Genomic DNA, 19,325 nt, shown 5'->3' on the forward strand with positions numbered 1-19,325 from the left:
ATCTTATCCTCGGTGGGGTCCATCCATTGCTCCTATCGAACAACTCCAATCCCGATTAGATTTGATGACTCTAAAACCAGAAAGAGTTGATGTCCCTGAAATTCTCCTAAGCTTCCTCTCCAGGCTAAAACCTCAGTTCCTTCAGCTGATCCCTGTATGGTGTGGTTCCAAGCTCTCTCTCACAATCCTGGGTGCTTTTCTCTGGATAAGAATGACAAGGATAATAATAACCATAGCTAGCACTTACATATTGCTTTGAAGTTAGCAAAGTGCTTCACAAATACCATCTCATTTCATCCTCAAACAATGCTAGGCCATAGGTGCTGTTACTATCCCTATTTTGCAAACAAGGAAATCTAGGCAGGCTGAAGGTGACTTGCCCAGGGTCACACAGGTAGTAAGTGTCTAAGGCTGGATTGGAATTTAGGTCTTCTTGACTCTAGACCTGGCACTCTCCAGCTCATCAGTTGGAATTTTACATTATTCAAGTTAAATTTCCTCAAAGAGAAAAAGAAGGGCACATTTAGCTTTAATATTATTTAACATTTTATGGCATTTTAAAGTTTGCAAAGCATTTTACAAAGAGTATTTCATTTGATCTTATAAAACCACCCTATGAGGTGGAGGTAATAGCATCTCATTTTAAAAGCAAGGAAACTAAGCATATGGAAGTTAAGTGACTTGTCCAGGGTCACATGGCATAAAAGCATCTGAGGCAGGAGACAAACACAGGTCTTCTTTATTACAAAAACAACTCTCTATCCTCCCTGGTGCCTCTGGATTAAGATATCTATCTTCAGTATTTATATCTGTAGGCTTTTGTGGACCTGGCATTGCAAGTACTTCACTTGTCAGAGCACATGTTAAGACTCCAGGTAGCACAGGAGAATAAGCCTTGGACTTCGAAGACCTAGGTTTCATTGGCTTATTAGCTGTGTGACCATGGACAAATCATTTCATTCTCTGGCCTTCAGTCAGCTCATCTGTAAATGGACAGAGTAATGCTTTTGCTATTTGCCTTACAGGAACTATTACTAGGAAAGTGCTTTATAAAGCTGAAAGCACTACAGAAACGAGTGTTGGATTTTATCAATGTAACATTCAGGATCAGACAGAGCCTGGAACCTTATCTAGTTAAGGAAGAAAGAAAGGAAAAAATGGGGGAAGGGAAGGAGGAAAGGGAAAACAGAAAGAAAGGAAGAAAAAAGAGACAGAAAAAGATAGAAAGGGATAGGAAAAAAGTAAAAAGTCAGAAAGACAGAAGGAAAGGAATAAGAAAAAAAGGAAGAAAAGAAAGAAAGAAGGAAGGAAGGAAGGAAAGAAAGGAGAGAGAGAGGGAGCCCTGTCCTCAAGGAGCTTACATTCAAATAGGGGAGGGCAATACACAGACACAGACACACACGTGCGAGCGCGCATGCTTGTGTGTGTGTGTGTGTGTGTGTGTGTGTGTGTGATGGTAATCAGGGCAGGACTTTTTTACTGTTTTCTCTTTTTGAGTGCTAAGGCAACCTTTGATGAGTCTTGCCTTTATTTGAATGGGGCAGGTAATGTGGGACCCTTTTGTCTTATGTTTTGGAATGCCTCTCAACACTAAGGAATCTTGGATTGAATTGGGGTGACCTGCTTAGGTCAAGGGAAGGCCCAGTTCACATGAGTTTGAGTCGCATGGCTGTGACACCCTTTGGCTCTGAACAGGGTATATAAACTCAGAGGTTGGCACTTTGCCTTTGGGGGCACACCCATTGAAAGAGTATTAGTGACAAGATGCTGGGTAGTTACTGTTAAGGAGCCCCCTGGGCTTTGAAAAACCCAGATGTTGGTGCTTCTCTGGTAACTATGTATATTGTGATTTTGTTAGAAAGAAATGTTGATCTGTTTATATTGTCTCTGTTTGTGATTTCTGTTTGCATTTGCTCTGAAGTTTAGGGTGCTGGCTTTTCCCCCTGAACTAAGTGAATGATATATGCATGTTTAATTAAAATGAGACTGCTAACCCCTCAAAGCTGTTTTCCTTAGAAAAGCAGATCAAAGGACCTGTACTAGCAGCCCTTCCGTGTGCTCTTGTTGTTGGTCTTTCACTCCCACAACAGCTGCTAGCGACATTGTTGTCATAGAGTGTGTGTGTGTGTGCGTGTGTGTGTGTGTGTGTGTGTGTGTGTGTGTGTGTGTGTGTATCTGATGAGGGTACAGTCTCTGGGAGCTCCCTTGAACCTGATGGGATACACTCACTGGGAACCCCCTTGAACCTGATGGGATACAGTCTCTGGGAACCCCCTTGAAATCTCTTTGAATCTTCCCACTAGATCTGGCCTTTGCCTGAGGCCATAAGCCTTTCATTCTCTAGACCCAAATCTCTACCTAGCCTAGCCCTCTATTGTCCAGCTGCTTCCCACCCTTGATCCCATCAAAATCCCATTCCCTTATTTCCTGGAGTCTTGACCTCTAGTCACCCCAGTCCCATGGAGATCCTTCTTAGACTCCTCCTCAAGACCCTCCCTAAACCCCTCCTCTAGTCACCCCAGACTACTTGACCACCCCTCAATCCCTCCCACAATCTTTGTGTATATAATCTCCATCTTGCCTCCATGAAGGTGCTCAGAGTCAGTCTAGCTCAGTAGGTTGAATCTGGCCTGCTTGTTCATCACAAAGGGTGAGATTTTTTAAGACAACCCATTATGGCAAATCCTTAATAAACTTTGTCTTTTTCCTTGGCTGAGAAGGCTTGAGTTGAATTTATTTAGCAGGACGTGGTGTGTCAGTGTTTTGGGGTCTCGAGCACCCCTAAAAACATATGGTTGCCTACCTCATCATTTTTCTTTAACCTCACCATATCTATGTATACAGAAGATATAGCAGTGAGAACAGAAAAGTCAGACCCAATGATGACTGGAGTCATAGTGCAAATGAGTGAACAGGCCAATCAGTGAATAGGCCTAATTGACATGTCTTTTCCAAGAACAACAGTGTTAATTAGATGATTGTTCTCAGAGCTGGAAAACTGGGGAGAGGGGCAGGGAGGGGCAGGAAGAGGCAGAAAGTATACCTAAGGTGGCATACGGCATATGATTTTGACTTAGCTACCTTTATGGAGAACTCATATCACTGGGGGAGAAAGTTGCTGAGCCTTCCTGTGAAGTGAAAGCAGTGATTTCTTCTTCGTTTTCCCCCTGCTAACTTGCATGGCTGTCCCCACCCACAACAGATCCTATGCTCTAGGTTGGCCCTGGCTGTAGACAGAGGTGAGATAGAACTAGGACCATGCGACTCATGAAAAAAACATGAAGTCATGAGCAAAGTTTATGATTTAAATAAATACAGCTGCTGTATGTGAGGTCTATCTGCAATTAGCCCACAGAGCATTATAGTAATTGTAACGTCTTTCCTACTAGGTTAGACAAAAGGCCGTCCCAAATATTTCAGAGCACTGGAAGTCATCTATGATCATAAGATTTTTAGAGTTGGAAGAGATTTTAGCAGTCACCTAGCCTAACACTAACATTAAAAAGATGAAGAAACTGAGGTTCAGAGAAGGTAAAAATGCATAGAGGTGCCTGTAGTAACCAAGGGAAAGAAAGGTAGTACATTGTGTGGCTGAGATTTGAACCCAAGTCTTCTAGCTCCCACTCTAGTGATCTTCACATTAGGCTGCTTCCTTCAAATGCAGTGCCCTCCACTCTGGGAGTGCCCATCTTGTTTTCCAAAGGAAAAAGGTGGCCACCAGCTAATGAATTGTGCTATGAAATGCTTCTGAAAGCGGCATCACAGAGGAAGGACGGCCAGCAGATTTACAGAGAGAGCAAAGAAAGGAAGTAAAGTAAATGAAGAGACCAATGGTGACCAGTCTAACGACTCAGGGAGCAGAGAAAAAAATCAATGAGGCACACACAGACCATTTATGCTTCATTGATTTTTGCTACTCACTCTTCCTCCTCGGTGGCTATGGTTATATCCTCATTCTACTTTCTGCTACGAGGCAGGTCTGAGAATCAGCATGGCAAGCACTTAGGAGGACTCATCCTCCACAAGCCTGAAGGCCTGCTGGGAAAATGGGGCAGTTGCCCAAGTTTTGTGTGCTAGTTCTGTTGCAATTTGCCCTTGTCTAGAAACAAGCCTGTAAACAGTGATACCTACAGAATTGCCTTTAGAGAGAGTTTTTAATGGACTGGAGAAAAGCGCTCAACTAGGAGTCAGGAGGCCTGATTTTGAGCGATGTTGCAAACAGTGTGATATGGTGGTCAAAAGAGCAAATGGAATGTTGGGTTGCATTAAGAGAGGTCCAGAATAAGGAGATGAGGTCCTCGTCACACCTCATCTGGAGGGCTGTGTTTAGTTCTGGGCTCCACAGTTTAAGCGGAAGGTGACCAAGCCAGAGCCTTGATCCGCTGTTAGGGGATGTGATACAAATGATGATCCAGAAAACAGATGGAGAACTAAAGGTCAGACGGGTATGAAGAGAACACAAAGAAGGCATCTAGGAGTACAAAGCAGTCAACAAGGCAGAAGTCTGGAAGGATGGGGATTGAGAAAACTAGATTTGACAATTAAGAGAACATCAGCAACCGAAGAGAGTTATTTCAGTTGAGTAATGATGCATGAGTTTACCAATTTTTTTTTTTTTTTTGCTAAAAGTCTAGGTGGACTGTAACCACAGCATACCCTTCATCTACCAGAGGCAGCTAGGTGGTGAGGTGGACTAGCCCTGGCATCAGGAAGACCTGAGTTCAAATCTAGCCTCAGATGTTTATTAGTTGTGTGACCCTAGACAAGTCCCTTAATCGCCATCTGCCTCAGTTTCCTCAACTGTCAAATGGAGATAATAGCAATGCCTCCCTCCCAGGGTTGTTATAAGGATCAAACGAAATAATATTTGTCAAGTACCTGGCCCAGAGTAGGTGCTTAATAAATGCCTCCTTCCTTCCAGGACCAGGACCATTTGTATAATCACCATACCACAGGGATTTAAAATTTCTTAGAGAAACAGAAAGACTGTGGACTTGGAGGACCTGCGTTCAAATCCTGCTTTAGCTTCTTAGCTTATGACATTAAGTAGGTCACTCAGTGTTTATCTATAAAATGAGAGGGCTGGAGTGGCTGGTCTCTGCAGTTCCTTCCAGCTCTAGATCTGTGATCCTAACACAGCTAAAGCTCATGAACTATTGTTATTTATTACATAATATACTAGGCAACTCAGTGGTGCAGAGGATAGAGTGCCCGGGCCTGGAGTCAGGAAGAACTGAGTTCAAATACAGCCTCAAACACTTCCTAGCTACATGACCCTGGACAAGTCACTTAACTCTTTTTGCCTCAGTTTCCTCATCGTTAAAATGGACTGGGGAAGGAAATGACAAACCACTCCAGTGTCTTTGCCAAGAAAACCCCGAAAGGGTTCATGAAGAGTCGGACACAAATGAACAACCACAAAACACACCCCTTCATTCGAGTTCTTTTTTTTTCTGATGGCTGATCTGTCAGCTACTACATAAAACCATGACAGTCCACAATAAGCCCTTGTTCAAAAGCTTTCCATCCTGCTCGGTAGATTTCAGTTGGGATCCTCAGTCGACCCCCTTTGATTTCTCTTTCATCTCTCAAAATGCATAATGAGTGAACGTCAAGGGACTGTATCCCTTTGCTAAGAGGAGGGAGATCTGACTGGGCGCATCCCTCTTTACTTCCCTAGCTGCGACTGAGACAGAACTAATTACAGAGCTATGTTCTTTTTAATTCCCACTCTGCACATGCAAACCTCTAAAATCTTTAGTGCTAAAAAGAATGATTATATTCAGTCATGCAGAAGCCCAAAGAAACCTAAGCTTCCCAACCCAGCTGCTCCAGGGAGTTGATCACATCTGTCAAATGTGTCAACTCAACACAATTAGGACTGGTGTCAGGCAGGGTGATCTCAGGGGGAAGAATGAGATAGAATCTCCCCTCCTTTTCCCTCCTCCCCTCAAACTGCCAACCAGGCTAAATCACACCCTTCTCCACACTGGGAAGGAAAGTCAAATCATAATGTAGCTTCTCCCCACAGCCTGTAGTTTGTAGAGTGTGGTTCTCATGCAATACTCACTTGGAAGTGTTCTCCAATATTCCTTTGACTTCACTCATTTGTTCCTTCCCGAAGTAAACCACAGTGAGGTGGACTCTCCCATCTTGTTGGATGCACATCTCCCTGAAAGACCAAACACAAGTCAGCCCCACAGAACATTGGAGTCCTCTTTCCAGAGTGGTCAGTCTTACAATAAGCAGTTAATAAACTCCTACTATTCACTAGACACTATGCTAAGAGCTGGGGATACAAAGAAAGGCAAAAAGATAATCCCTGCCCTCAAGGGGCTCACAATCTAATGGGGAAGACAACACACAAATAAATATGACAGGATGCATAGGAAATAATCAACTGAAGGAAGGCACTAGAATTAAGGGAATTGGGAAAGGCTTCCTGAAGAAGTGGGACTTAGAGGAAGCCAGGACTCAGCAGTGGGCAATGCCAAGCATTTTGTTTTCCTGAAGGGCCAAAGGGATTTGGCATTACAATGTATACCTGAGAGGAGGCAAATGGGGTCTCAGATATAACAAGCGGTATGTCATACCACCGTTAATGACAGAGAAGAACCTTATGAATTTGGGTAATATAAAAAATAAACATGTATGGGGGCCTTGGGTAGATTCCCCAGAACCTCCAATTCTTTTTTTTAACTTTAATCCACTGAAGTGATTGAATGATTGATTTTATATAATATTTTATTTTCCCCCCAATTACATGTTGAAACAATTTTAAAACATTTTTTAAAAAAATTTTGAGTTACAAATTCTATCCCTCCCTCCCTGAGATGGTAAGCAATCCAATATAGTTTAAAGATGTGTAATCATGTAAAATGTCTCCATGTTAGTCATGTTGTACAAGACAGGAAGGAAAGAAGGAGGGAAGGAAGGAAGGAAGGAAGGAAGGAAGGAAGGAAGGAAGGAAGGAAGGAAGGAAGGAAGGAAGGAAGGAAGGAAGGAAGGAAGGAAGGAAGGAAGGAAGGAAGGAAGGAAGGAAGGAAGGAAGGAAGGAAGGAAGGAAGGAAGGGAGGGAGGGAGGCCTGGAGAGAGGGAGGGCTGAAGGGAGGGAGGGAGGAAGGAAGGAAGAGAAAAACAGTACCCTTAGTGTGTATTCAGACAGTATTAATTCTTTCTCTGAATGTGCCTAGCATGCTTCACTATGAGTCCTTTGGGATTGTCTTGCTGAGAACAGCTAAGTCATTCACAGTTCTTCATCATACAATACTGCTGTTACTGTGTACAATGTTCTCCTGGTTCTGCTCACTTCACATTGCATCAGTTCATGTAAGTCTTTCCAGGTTTTTCTGAAATCTGCCTGCTTGCCATTTCTTATAGCACAATAATATTCCATCATAACCATATACCACAGCTTGTTTAGCCATTCCTCAACTGATGAGCAACCCCTCAATTTCCAATTCTTAGCCACCACAAAAAGAGCTGCTATAAATATTTTTGTCCTCCAATTCTTTACATATAGAGGCAACAGAATGTAATGGAAGATACTCAGATGCTTTTAACTCCACCCCACTCAAAGTCTTTCACACATAGAGATTTATAAACCTCAAAGTGGTATAAAATGTCAGCTATTTCACAACTATTCTCTCATTTGATTCTCTCCTCAAGCCATTTAAAATAATTTTGTATTAACTTATTTTACTTTTTTTAAATATTAGCTCTCTCTTTTAAACTCCTCTACAACCTATTTACAGATGCTTTAAGTGTTATTCCCACTTTAAAGATGGGGAAATTGAGGCTGAGGGAATTTAAGTGAGTTGACCAGGGTCACTCAGCTGAGAAGTATGGGGTTGGGGAGGAGGATTCAAATCTGGATCTCCTAGGTTTCAAGTTCCATGCCTTATTCCAGGGCTACCCCTCCCCATTTTTTTCATATCTCTATAAAGGAGGGATGTTTTAACTTTCATTTTGTAGAAGAGGAAACTGAGGGACAGAGATTATGCAGCTTGCCTGAGTTAGTGGAGGAGCCAAACTAGATGCCCTTTATGCACAAAACATGGCAGCTGGGAAGACTGGTCTGGTGGTAGCTTCAAGGAGCTGTTCCTCCACCCTGCAGGCTGAAGTGTTTGCTTTTATTTTCATCCACTCAGACTCCTGACATTCCTGGGGCAGGTTGGTGCCAATGACCTAAGAATATTGTTCCAGAGAGGAATAGTGACTATTCCCTTGCACCCCTCTCCCAGCAGAGACTGACCCACGTGAAACCATGAAGTTTAAGTTTGTTCCATATCCTCGATTAGCAGCTCTTTCCTTCTTTTCCCACACTCCTGCCAGATACTGAGTGACTCTCTTGTCCTACAGGCCTCCTGCCACAAAGAAGAACCCTCCAGGCGCCTCTTTCTTCCCTCCCTTCAATGTCCTAAGCTTTCAATTTTTCTGGCCTTCCTCCAACCCAATCAAACTTTGCTCTCAGATCACTTACTCCCTGGCAATGCTGCTCACTGGTAGACTGTAGCTGCAAAATGGGACAAAAGAATCTGTTCCAGTAATGCATAGTATCGGACACCTGCCAGGTAATGTCTGTTTGAGCAGAATCCTTCTGGAGAAAACCCCTTCATCCCAAAGGAATGATTACTGGTAGGAAGCCCTGGTCAGTCACGGGATATGTTATTATTCATTATCATTATTCCAGTCAACAAACACTGGATGGGAGTGAGAGGAGAGGCATCATGAAAATGAAGTCTAAGCAAGCCCACTGAAGGATTTGGTGGGATGTGGAAAGGGAGAAAGGAAGGGACTGAAGTAAAGCCAAATTCCCAGACACACAGATCAGAATGCAGAAGGAGTTTTCAGAGGATGGCACATAGAACAGTCTAGAAGGAACCCAGGGATAATGACAGTGTCTTTAGGAAGTAGAATGGGGACAGTGGAGGGAATTATTCTCCTGAAAAGGCCCTTCAAAACTTGAGAGTTCATCGCTGCAGATGCTACTACCTAAATCTTTACCTACTGACAACACAATTTCCTTTAGATAAAAAGGCCCTTTGATGAACTTGCCAGGTAATGTTTTAACTTCCTTTGCTGGGACAGAAAAGAACACACATACAAAGAGAAGTACAGGGGGAATTGGGCTTTTAAATTACATCTGCCAGCAGGAAAAAAATCCATCCCCAGATCCAGAGGAGGGTCCCCTACTGTGACTAAATAACAGGAATCTCACTTTTTCGGCAATGTCTCTGCTATGTTTCATGCTAACTTTTTTAATCTTTTCAAAGCATTTCCCAATTTCAGGAAATAAGCTACTGAGACTCTTCCATCCCTTTACTGTTCCCTGACAGGATGTGGGTTCCCCAAAAGATACTTCTGAAGTAGAAACAACTATAAGGTTCACTTATAGGAGTTCTTGGTTAACCATGACAATGGTTAGTTATAGATGTGATACCTAAAATTAAAACATCATTGGAAATGTTCTGTTCTAAGGGATGGGATGACTCTCTCAAAGAATAAGGGGAAATTTTGATGATATGAAAGCAAAGATATTAATAAAAATATCATCAGACTGTCTTCAAAAGACATCAGGAAAGGTTCCTACCTGTCGCTCTCACTGGGCTTCATTTTCTGAAAGATAGGGGGATAGAGGGAGAGAGAGAGGGAGAGGGAGAGGGAGAGGGAGAGAGTACTCACAGGTTGTGTTTGTCCTTCATTCTTGAAGAGGACTATGAGATCATGATGACATGACTTGCAGTTGACTTTGATTTGAGTGAGCTGTGCAAGGTCACCAGCCTCACTTTCTCCTCCAGAGTCATCTGGGTCCAGTGGCCTGATACTCACCTCTCCATCTCCCTTTCCCTTTCCCTCTCCCTTTCCCTCTCCCTCTCCATCTCCCTCTCCCAAAGGGAGGTACATTTCAATGGCTGAAGGCTGCCTCCTTAACTTTGGGTTTACTGGCCTTTCCCTCCCAGTTTGATTTTTTTTTTTTTTTAAGTAAAGGGGCCATTCCTTAATGAACTTCTTAAAGAGGCCTGTTCACTGACTGGGTGTTACCTCACTCAAAGTGAGAACCTGAAAAGACCTTAACCTGAAAGAGCCAGGGTCTCCCACTACATCCTGGGCCACCTCCAGTTGTCCTGGTGAATATCAGGACACTGGATCCAGATAGCTCTGGAGGAGAAAGTGAGGCTGGTGACCTTGCACTGCCCTCCCTCACTCAAATCAAAGTCAACTATGTGTGGGGTGGCGAAACCACCCGAGTACCCCAATAATTCACAGAGGCTTCTCAGGTAGGGACAGAAAAGGAATCAATCTTTATTTGACAAATCTCTCGAGATTTGGACGTCACCTCCACTAGGACAGACTAGTGGGAGGAGGCAAATCACAAAGGCAAAGTACCAACATATATCCTATGGCAAAAGAACTCCCACCCACCACCATCCCTCCTCTCCATTGGCTTACAATCTAGGCGCAAAAAGCTAGACAAAGAACCAGGAGACTGAGTATAGCCAATCCGAAATATATCTCCTTATTTAGTAACTAGTGGCTGATGTGGCTATAATATGGCTAAGATAAAGAGGAGGAATGAGGAAAGAGGGAGGGGACTTCCTGGAGCAGGGAAAGGAGGACAGGAAGGTGCTTATTGCCCCAGGCCCCAAATTCCTGAGAGTTAGGTAATCACATTCCTACAAGGTTAAATCCCAAGTCCATTCCATCCTCCCATTGCCCCTGCTTATTCCAGAAATAAAAAAAGTAATTTTTATATTTTCTCTCTCTGTGAAGTCTTCACAAGAATTATCTCCCACTCAACTATAAGTCATGTAATCATTTCCCTGATGTCATGGTCCTCTTAGAGAACAAAGGACAAACGCAACAACAATAAGAGGGATAGTGCCAGGAAAGCTAAGGAGGGGAGATCTAGGGCTTCTTGTAATCACCAAAAGTACAGTCTGTCCCCAAACCACTAACTACTCTTCCTGGAGATCGGTGGGTTGGCTTCCTCTAGATGTGCACCTAGTGTCATTTCTGTACAATGATCACATACTCACTTAATTCTAGCATCACCTTGACACAATGTCAGAGCTGGGAAGGACCTCAGAGTACGAGTCCAACCTGTAACTGAACAGGAATCCCCCCAATAACATCCCCAACAAGCGGCTACTCTGCCTCTGTTTGGAGATCTCCAGTGAAAGGGAAATCATCACTTCCCTGCGAAGTTCTATTTTTGTAAACGTCTTGTTTATTATCCTCCATTTCTGCCCATTATTTCATTGGAGGCAAAGAATTCATTGGTGCAAAAACTCTATGGACAAATGTAGGTATTCAAATGTTCTGAAGCTCACAGTCTTCAAGATATCCCCGGGGACACTGAGAGTTGATGGGATTTGTCCAGGATCATAGAGCCAGTTTCTGTCAAAGGCAAGATTTGAACCGGGGCATTTCAGACTCAGAAATAGGTACTCTGTCCACTAGGTCCTCCCCCAACACACACACTTTGGAGTTGAAAACTCTCCCTGTAATTTGCACTTGCTGCCTTTCATTTTTTCCTTTAAAGTCAATGATTTGAAAACAGTAACCAGGCCTTCCCCAAGTCTTTTCATCTTCTAGCTAAATACGCCCAATTCCTTCAAAAGGTCTTTGTGTGACATCGTTCCAAGTCCCCTCACTATCCTGGTCATAGACTTCTTATGTGCCCCAGGCTGTCAATATCCTTCCCTAAAATGCGGCATCCAGACTCCGTATCCAGACGTCCAAAGGAAAAGAGAGCAGAGACATCACCAGCCCCATTCTATACATTAATGGGGAAGGAAAGGGATGGGAACAAGTGCTTATTAAGTATCTACTGTGTGCCAGGGCACTGTGCTAAGTGTTGTACAAATAGCATCTCATTTGATCCTCTGAATAATCCTCCAGGGTTAAGTGCTGTTTTATTACCCCCACTTTACAGTTGCGGAAACTGAAGCAAACAGAGGTTAAGTGACTTGTCCAGAGTCACAAAGTGAGTGAGTATCAGTTTTTGAGGCCACATTTGAACTCAGGTCTTCCAGACTGCAGGCCCTGCACTCTCTCCACTGCACCACCTAGTGGCCAATCATATTGTCATCTCGAAGTCATCTGCCCTACTACAGCAAGAGTCCTGGGTCTGTCCCATCCTCCTCCTCCTTCCCCTCCTCCTCAGCTTTCCACCTCTTCATCTAGGAACACCAGTCAAATCAACACTATTATCCACCAGAACCTTCCTTCCCTAGCTAGCATTTCCCAATACCTGCAGTCTCTCCCACCAGAACGGAAGCTCTTGGAGGGCAAGGACTGTCTGACCACTGTTGTCATTCTGTCCCCAACACTTAGCAGATTGCATGGAGCATAGTAAGTGCTTAATCAAAGCTTTTTCTTTCATTTTCTCATATTAAGCTTTTATCAAAGTGCACTGAAAATCCTGAGTCTTTTTTCATGAGATTCTAAACTCCAGTTTCCTAAATGCCTTTTTAGGAAGTTTTTCACGTCCACATTTGTGCTTCTCATCTGCTTTACTTAGTCCCTTTTCCATCATGACCCCTAAAGAACAGGATATCTGGGTAACAAAACTACTTTGGTTTTCGGAACATTTTTTTTTTCCCTCTGACAAATGACATTTTCCCTCCCCTCAGTTCAGGGCACAGAGATAATTAAAATGTGTATCTGGTTAGAAAACAAGTGAATACGTTTATATTTTTCTTCCTAAGAGTCCAAAAGCATTTTCATGGTAGCTGAGCTCTGTTATTAATCTGTAGCAGTCTTCACATCCTTACAGGCCTCCATCCCCACCCTAGAGTTGTTACTATCACAGAATCATCCAATGGATGGTGGAACTGGAAGTGAGCTTACAGTCATCTCCAACAAAATAACCCCCAACTCCCTTAGGTTACAAAGGTGGAAACTGAGGCAGAGAGAAAAGACAAATCATCTAGAAGGTCACATATGGTAGCAGACTAGACTAAAATCCAGGCTTCCTGAATATACTTAATCCAACTAGAAGGGGTAAAGGAAAAATCATGCACAGCTAGGATGTCCTGGGAAAGATGAAAAGCATCATGACAAAGAATTTCCTTTTGAGGCTAAAGATTTAAGTCTGTAAGAGACCAAGGACCTAGAAGGCACTCTGAGAAATAAACATTATAACAGTTTGAAGTTACTTTTCCTCTATCGTCATCTAATGATAGGAAACAATAGGAAGGAAGCAGAATGGCCAGTGTTTGATGAAGTGCTATTCTAACACTGCCTGGTTTAGAAATGAAGAAACAGATCCAAGGAAACCAGTTTAAGTTCCTAAGTCATCTGGGCATGAAATCCAAGTTTCTTGAAGCCCAGTCTAGTCTTCTTCCTATTCCCTAAGGCATTCATCTTGGCAGGATGGAAAGTCAATGTAATCATGTAATTTAAATAGCTATCAAGTCTCTTATCTTCTGAGACAGCATTTACAGCATTAGCATCACTCTGCTCCAGACAGAATATTTGAGAGCAGTCTTCCTAAAACTAATTTCCACGTTTAAAAAAAATGTATCCGCTGGATGCAAAGAAGTAGAAACAAAGTACCTGACCACCAAGTGGAGAACAGCTAAACAAAATACCAGAATACATCATGAATCAGAAATATAATTGAACATTACCATGCATTAATGAAAGACAACTACGAAGAACCCACAGAAATATGTCAAGACATTGTAATGGCAAGTAAAGTGGGACTTCTTGTTGTCTTTTGTTCTGGAGTGCTTCTCAGCACTAAGGCAATCAAGTGCTTTTGAGTCTTGCCTTTGTTTCAGTCAAGAGTCTTTGGTTGAATCAAGAGTCTTTGATGACCTGCTTAAGACCTAGGAAGGCCTAGGTCCCATGGATTTGAGTTGCATGGCTGTGATGTCCTCGGACCCTGAAGAAACATGTGTATATATACCTGGAAGTTAGTATTTTGCTTTGGGGCTCACTCACTGGAAGAGTGTCAAGTGATTTGACCAGACAAGATTCTAGGTAGCCATTAAGGAGCCCCCTGGCTTCTCTCTCTGGTAACTATGTCTGTCATGTCTTGGTCAGAAGGCTAGAAGCCTGTCTACTGATTTTTGTTATTTGCTCTGTTTATATAATTTCTGCTTGTAATTTCTGTTTGTATTTGCTCTCAAGTTCAGGGCACTGACTTTTCCCCCTGAACTAAGTGAATGATATATGTATGTTTAATTAAAGTAAGATTGTTAACCCCTTAAAATTTCTTTCTTTAGAAAAGCAAATCAAAGAACTTGTGCTAGCAGCCCTCCTGTGTGCTGGTGTTATTGGCCTTACACAGCCACAGTAGCGGCAAGCAGCACTGTTGTTACACTTATATAAACTGCTACTGAGTGAAGTGAGCAGAACAAAGAAAACAATGAACACATTAATTACAACAATGTCAACGGAAAGAACAAAAAAAAATCAAGAACTGGGCCCTGTGTAATTACAATTACCCTCTTTGTAGATGTGGTGACTACTTATGGGTATAGAAAACGGCATACATCATCAGACATGCTCATTGCGTTGGTTGGTTATATTGAACTCCTCGAGGACATGGGCTGCTGTATTTTTGTCTTCCTATCTCTAGCACCTGGCACAGTGCTTGACACATAGTAGGTGCTTAATAAATGCTTGATGATTAATTGATAGGAAGAATGGCTTGCTAGGTTGAGAAGGATTATATTCAGAAATGAAGGTGGTGAGAAACAAAAGGTATCGATGAAAAAAAACAAAAAAGTTTTTTGAAGTTCACCTGCTCAACCAGAAGGCTAGGGAACGGCTTAAGAACTTTCTGGGTTTTGTTTTGTTTTGTTTTGTTTTTTAGTGAGGCAAATAACATTCAAATGAAAGGTTTCTCTTTGTTTTGTACCAAGATGTGATGCATGCCCCCGGAGGAATGAGAGAGGAGTCTGGAGGGGAAATTAGAGAAGCAGAATAATCATGAGGGGCTGGGGAAAAGAACATCCACGTGATGGTGTCTGCTTACTTCCAACTAGAAGGGGTAAAAGAAAATCAGGCACAGCTAGAATGCCCTGGGAAAGATGAAAGGTATCATGACAAAGAATTTCCCTCTGAGGCTAAAGATCTCACTTAAGTCCCTTAGAGACCAGTGATTCTGGACAGAACTCAGAGAAATATATATATATATATATATATATATATATATATATATATATATATATATATATATATATATATATATATATATATATATATATTTAACATTCTGAAGTTCTTTTCTTCTATCACCACCTAATGATATGATGCAATAGGAAGTAAGCAGCTGGTGTAGGGACCAGGGAAGTGGAGCCTGGCAGATCTCTTGAGACTGGGAATTCTGAGTTACAGAGACTGTATCATTTGAGTGTCTGCACTAAGGTCAGCAGGAATATGGTGAGGTCCTGGGGGATGGGATGCACCGGGTTGCCTAAGGAGAGGTGCACCCTGTCCCCTGTCCCAGTTGGCAATGAAGCATGGCAAAGTTGTGCTGCTCAGTTGTGGGGGTGGACCCCTGAGTGGTCCCTTAGTTCCAGACAGGGCAAGATAGGAATATGTTAATTCTGAGATTGATTAAACACGAATGCTTTTAAATTTTCTTCACAAGACTTATTTTGCATCCTTTTAATCATTGTTGCTTTTCTCCAACCTCACTTTGGATTTCTCCATATCCTCTCATCGTCCACATCTATCTCATCCTTTTTTAGAAAATAAGCCTAAAAAAAAAACAAAAAAACCCCTGTCTCCAAGCAGGTGATACACAGTAACACAGCCAAAAAAGAAGAGAGAGATTGACTTCAGGAGTGAGATGCCTTGAGGGACAATTGAAGAAACAGCAGAAAAATAACCCAGGGTAGCACAAAGTTAGAATGCATCAATGTGATACTGAGAGAGAAACTTAACACCTCACCTAAGAGGGAAGGGCTCTTCCTGGGAAGGGAAACCAAGATGTACAAAATGATTAATCCTATCCCAGGTTGCTTAGGGGAAAGCCCTCAGGATGGTGTCTCCTTGGCTGGGAAATTTACTTGCCCAGTGACTGGAAACCAAAAAGTGAATTACTATAAATGTCAAAGGAAGTGGCCAAAGAAAACGAAAGGAAGAGGAAATCAACCCAACAGAGTAACTAATAAGGGCTGGGTAGTTTTGTGTTCTGGGGAGGTGGTCCCAGTGACTGTATGAGGATGAAAACAAAAGCAGAAAACTCTTCTAGAGACAGGCACCATCATTTACCATCTACACCATGCATTTGGCATTTTGTACACACTTCCTGGCATGATCGATTATCTCTCTATGTGTCTACCTCCTCTTTTCCCACTGTGATTAGCAGAAACTTTAGGAAATCTTGTCTTGAACTCAAGAAATGTTCCAGTACAAATACTGCTATACTTTATCTTGGTCAAACCACATCTGGACATCACATTCAGTTCTGGTCATCATGTTTCAGGACTGGCATTGATAAGTTGGACTCTGCCCCGAGAGAGGTAATCAGGATGGTAAAGGGGCTTGACTCCATGCCATGGGAGGTTATAATCAAAGGAAGTAGGGCTGTTTAGCTTAGAGATGGGAAGACGTGAGCAGAGAGAATGATAGCCTTTTCCGAAGTAGTGGAAGGGAAATCACCTGGAAGAAGAATTAGATTTGTTCAGTGTAGCCCCCAGAACTAAAAACAGTGGATAGAAGGCAGAAAGGAGCCGTTCTAGGCTTGATGTAATGAAAAAATCTCGTGACAATCACAGGGATCCACATCATAAACTTCCTTGCAAAGTCTGATCAGCCACAGTTGGACACATGGTAACTTGACTCTTAACATAGTGATATCATTTTGGTCCTCTTCAAAAACAATGAACAGCAACCAGGCAGGGCTGCCCTCTGACAGATAGGAAGCAGAGAGGATTGTTGTTCCAGAACCATTTGGAACACACAGTACCCAGGTCCCTTCCGACTCTCAGATTCAGAGATTGATTAAACACAAATCCTTCAAAATTTCCTAAGATCTACATTGCATCTCTTTAATCACTGTGGCTTTTCTCCAGTTTCACTTTGTTTCTCTACATTCTGTCAGTGGAAACCAAAACTAGGTCTGATGCTTTAAGTGTCTGAGTACCCCCTTTGATCCTTATAACAACCTTGTGAGGTCTTATAGTTATTATCCCCATTTTACAGAAAGGTTAAGTAATTTGCCCATGGGCTTCAGAGGTGGGATTCAAACACAGGTCTGTCCTGACTCTAAGTCTAGCTATTTTTCTCATTGTGCCATATTGCATCTATAGGTACACAGTACTACATACACACACACACACACACACACACACACACACACACACACACACACACCCATATGACAATTTCCATAGTTACCAATCAAACAATATATAAAGTATTAGCAGAGGGTATTTATTCACTGGGAGTTCTTCATGTCAGTGAAATCACAAGTTAGTTTTCTAATTCCCCCCAAAAGTATAAATGTCAACATGTCAAAGACCTATGATTTTGTCAGTGAGGCACTGGTACAAATCACAACCCATCTTTAAACTTAGTGGATAAGCCCTAGAGAATTGTCTGAGGCTCAGAGAGGATAAATAACTGGCCTGTGGTCATAAAGCTAGTTTGAGAGGCATTATGTGAACTCAGATCTTCCTGATTCCAAGGCTACCCACTACATCACACCGCCTGTCCCAGCTCCCCTGCCCTTCACACTTTATATATTTTCACTGTCATACATACATATATGTGTGTGTGTGTGTGTGTGTGTGTGTATGTATATATATATATACACATACTATATATATATATGTAAAATTTAATGATACAGAGACTTTTAACACCTTATCTTATATATAAATAAAATGTACATACACATGTACAAACAAAATACTTAACTGAATAATGCTACCATTCCACCATAAGCAGGCTTGGTTTATTTTATTTTCTAGTAGTGGTAGTGAATTTGTGCTGCTCTACTTTCTCAATAGAAAATATTAGCAGAATGGGGTTAGAGACAGAGTTTGTGGCCACAGAATAAAGTTAAAAGCAACTGGCTTGCACAGGAACCAGACCCACGGCCCCAGCCATGATTCAGTTGAGCTGATGGATATCGATAAACTGAAAAGGATTCTTTTTTGGAGGTGCCATGTTTTAGTGAGCCATATGCTAATTTATCTTTTTTTAAATCTGGTGTAATGTCTCTACTTAAATTCTGACTGCTTTTCTTAAGAGCTGAAATGATGATTCTCACAGAATTCTGCAAAAGTAAGTACTGAGATTAACCTACTTTAGTGATGCCTTTTTCGTAATTACTGCTACACAGGTCAGATAGAGGCCCAGTTAGTTATTCTTGGGTCTTAGCTCTTAAGCCAAAGTGTATTACTACATGACTGAGACAGGGACTCAGTACTCTGTGACTAAATTGGTTTTCTGGATGTTTTAAATGCGGGTATTTGTCAATTTAAAGGACAAAAGAAAAGTGAAGCCTAAAAAATTGTAATGCAAATACTCCTCTCCCCCTTGCCACGTGACAGTGACAATTCCAGGATGACGTCTCCATTCTCAAAGTCAGGTCTTACAGATCACACTTGCACAAAAATTTCTGCATGCCCTCTTTTAGAGTTGTCGTACAACTTCCCTTTCTATACACTTAACAGCAACTACTTTAAAAATTACTATTATGCTCTGTATCATTATACCAGGCCAAAAACTTTGGCTCAGGGTTGTGGGGGGGGGGGGGACTCACACATATTAGATTTGCAAAATATAAAAATGAAATTAATCTAACACATAGGATTTTCCAAAGAAGCAGCCAGGAAGGGATTGGTAATATCAAATCTTGGGCCAACCCCTGAAGCCAAGACACATACATGCTGAAATTTCAAATGAATAGTGGCATCCACAGGCTAACTTAACTTCTGAAATTGTATATTATTTGGACACTAAACAACTAAATGGTCGCACTCCCTCTTTTCTCTCAAAGGCTGCTAAAAATGAAATGACGAACTCTTCTGAATTGCCTTCATCTTAATAGAAATGGAAATACCATAAGCCATGGGAAGGCTAAACCTTCAAAATCCCTCTCCTAGCTTGTTATCAAAGAAACTGATCTTCCATGAAGGCTTTTCTAATATTTACTAAATATATGGACCATCTCCAGTCATCCTGATCTATAACAGGACCACTAGACCCAGATAGCTCCTGAGGAGAAAGTGAGGCTGGTGACTTTGAATAACCCTCCCTCACTTAAATCCAATTCACTTGCAAGTCATGGCATCACCATCCCGATGCCATGATTGTCTTGGAGTTGTCCTTCGAGGTGAAGGAAAAACAAC

General features: G+C 42.0%; 1 protein-coding gene across 1 annotated transcript in view; it reads right to left on the reverse strand.

Moving 5' to 3' along the window:
• Window positions 1–19,325, reverse strand: part of CSGALNACT1 (chondroitin sulfate N-acetylgalactosaminyltransferase 1) — a 98,749-nt gene that overhangs the window by 41,719 nt on the left and 37,705 nt on the right. The window contains exon 3 of the mRNA XM_036750980.1: window positions 6,071–6,172. Within this exon, the coding sequence (XP_036606875.1) occupies window positions 6,071–6,172 (102 nt within the window). The remainder of the gene's footprint in view (window positions 1–6,070; window positions 6,173–19,325) is intronic.

The sequence above is a fragment of the Trichosurus vulpecula genome, chromosome 3 (assembly GCF_011100635.1).
Source record: "Trichosurus vulpecula isolate mTriVul1 chromosome 3, mTriVul1.pri, whole genome shotgun sequence".
In the NCBI taxonomy this organism is placed as follows: domain Eukaryota; kingdom Metazoa; phylum Chordata; class Mammalia; order Diprotodontia; family Phalangeridae; genus Trichosurus; species Trichosurus vulpecula.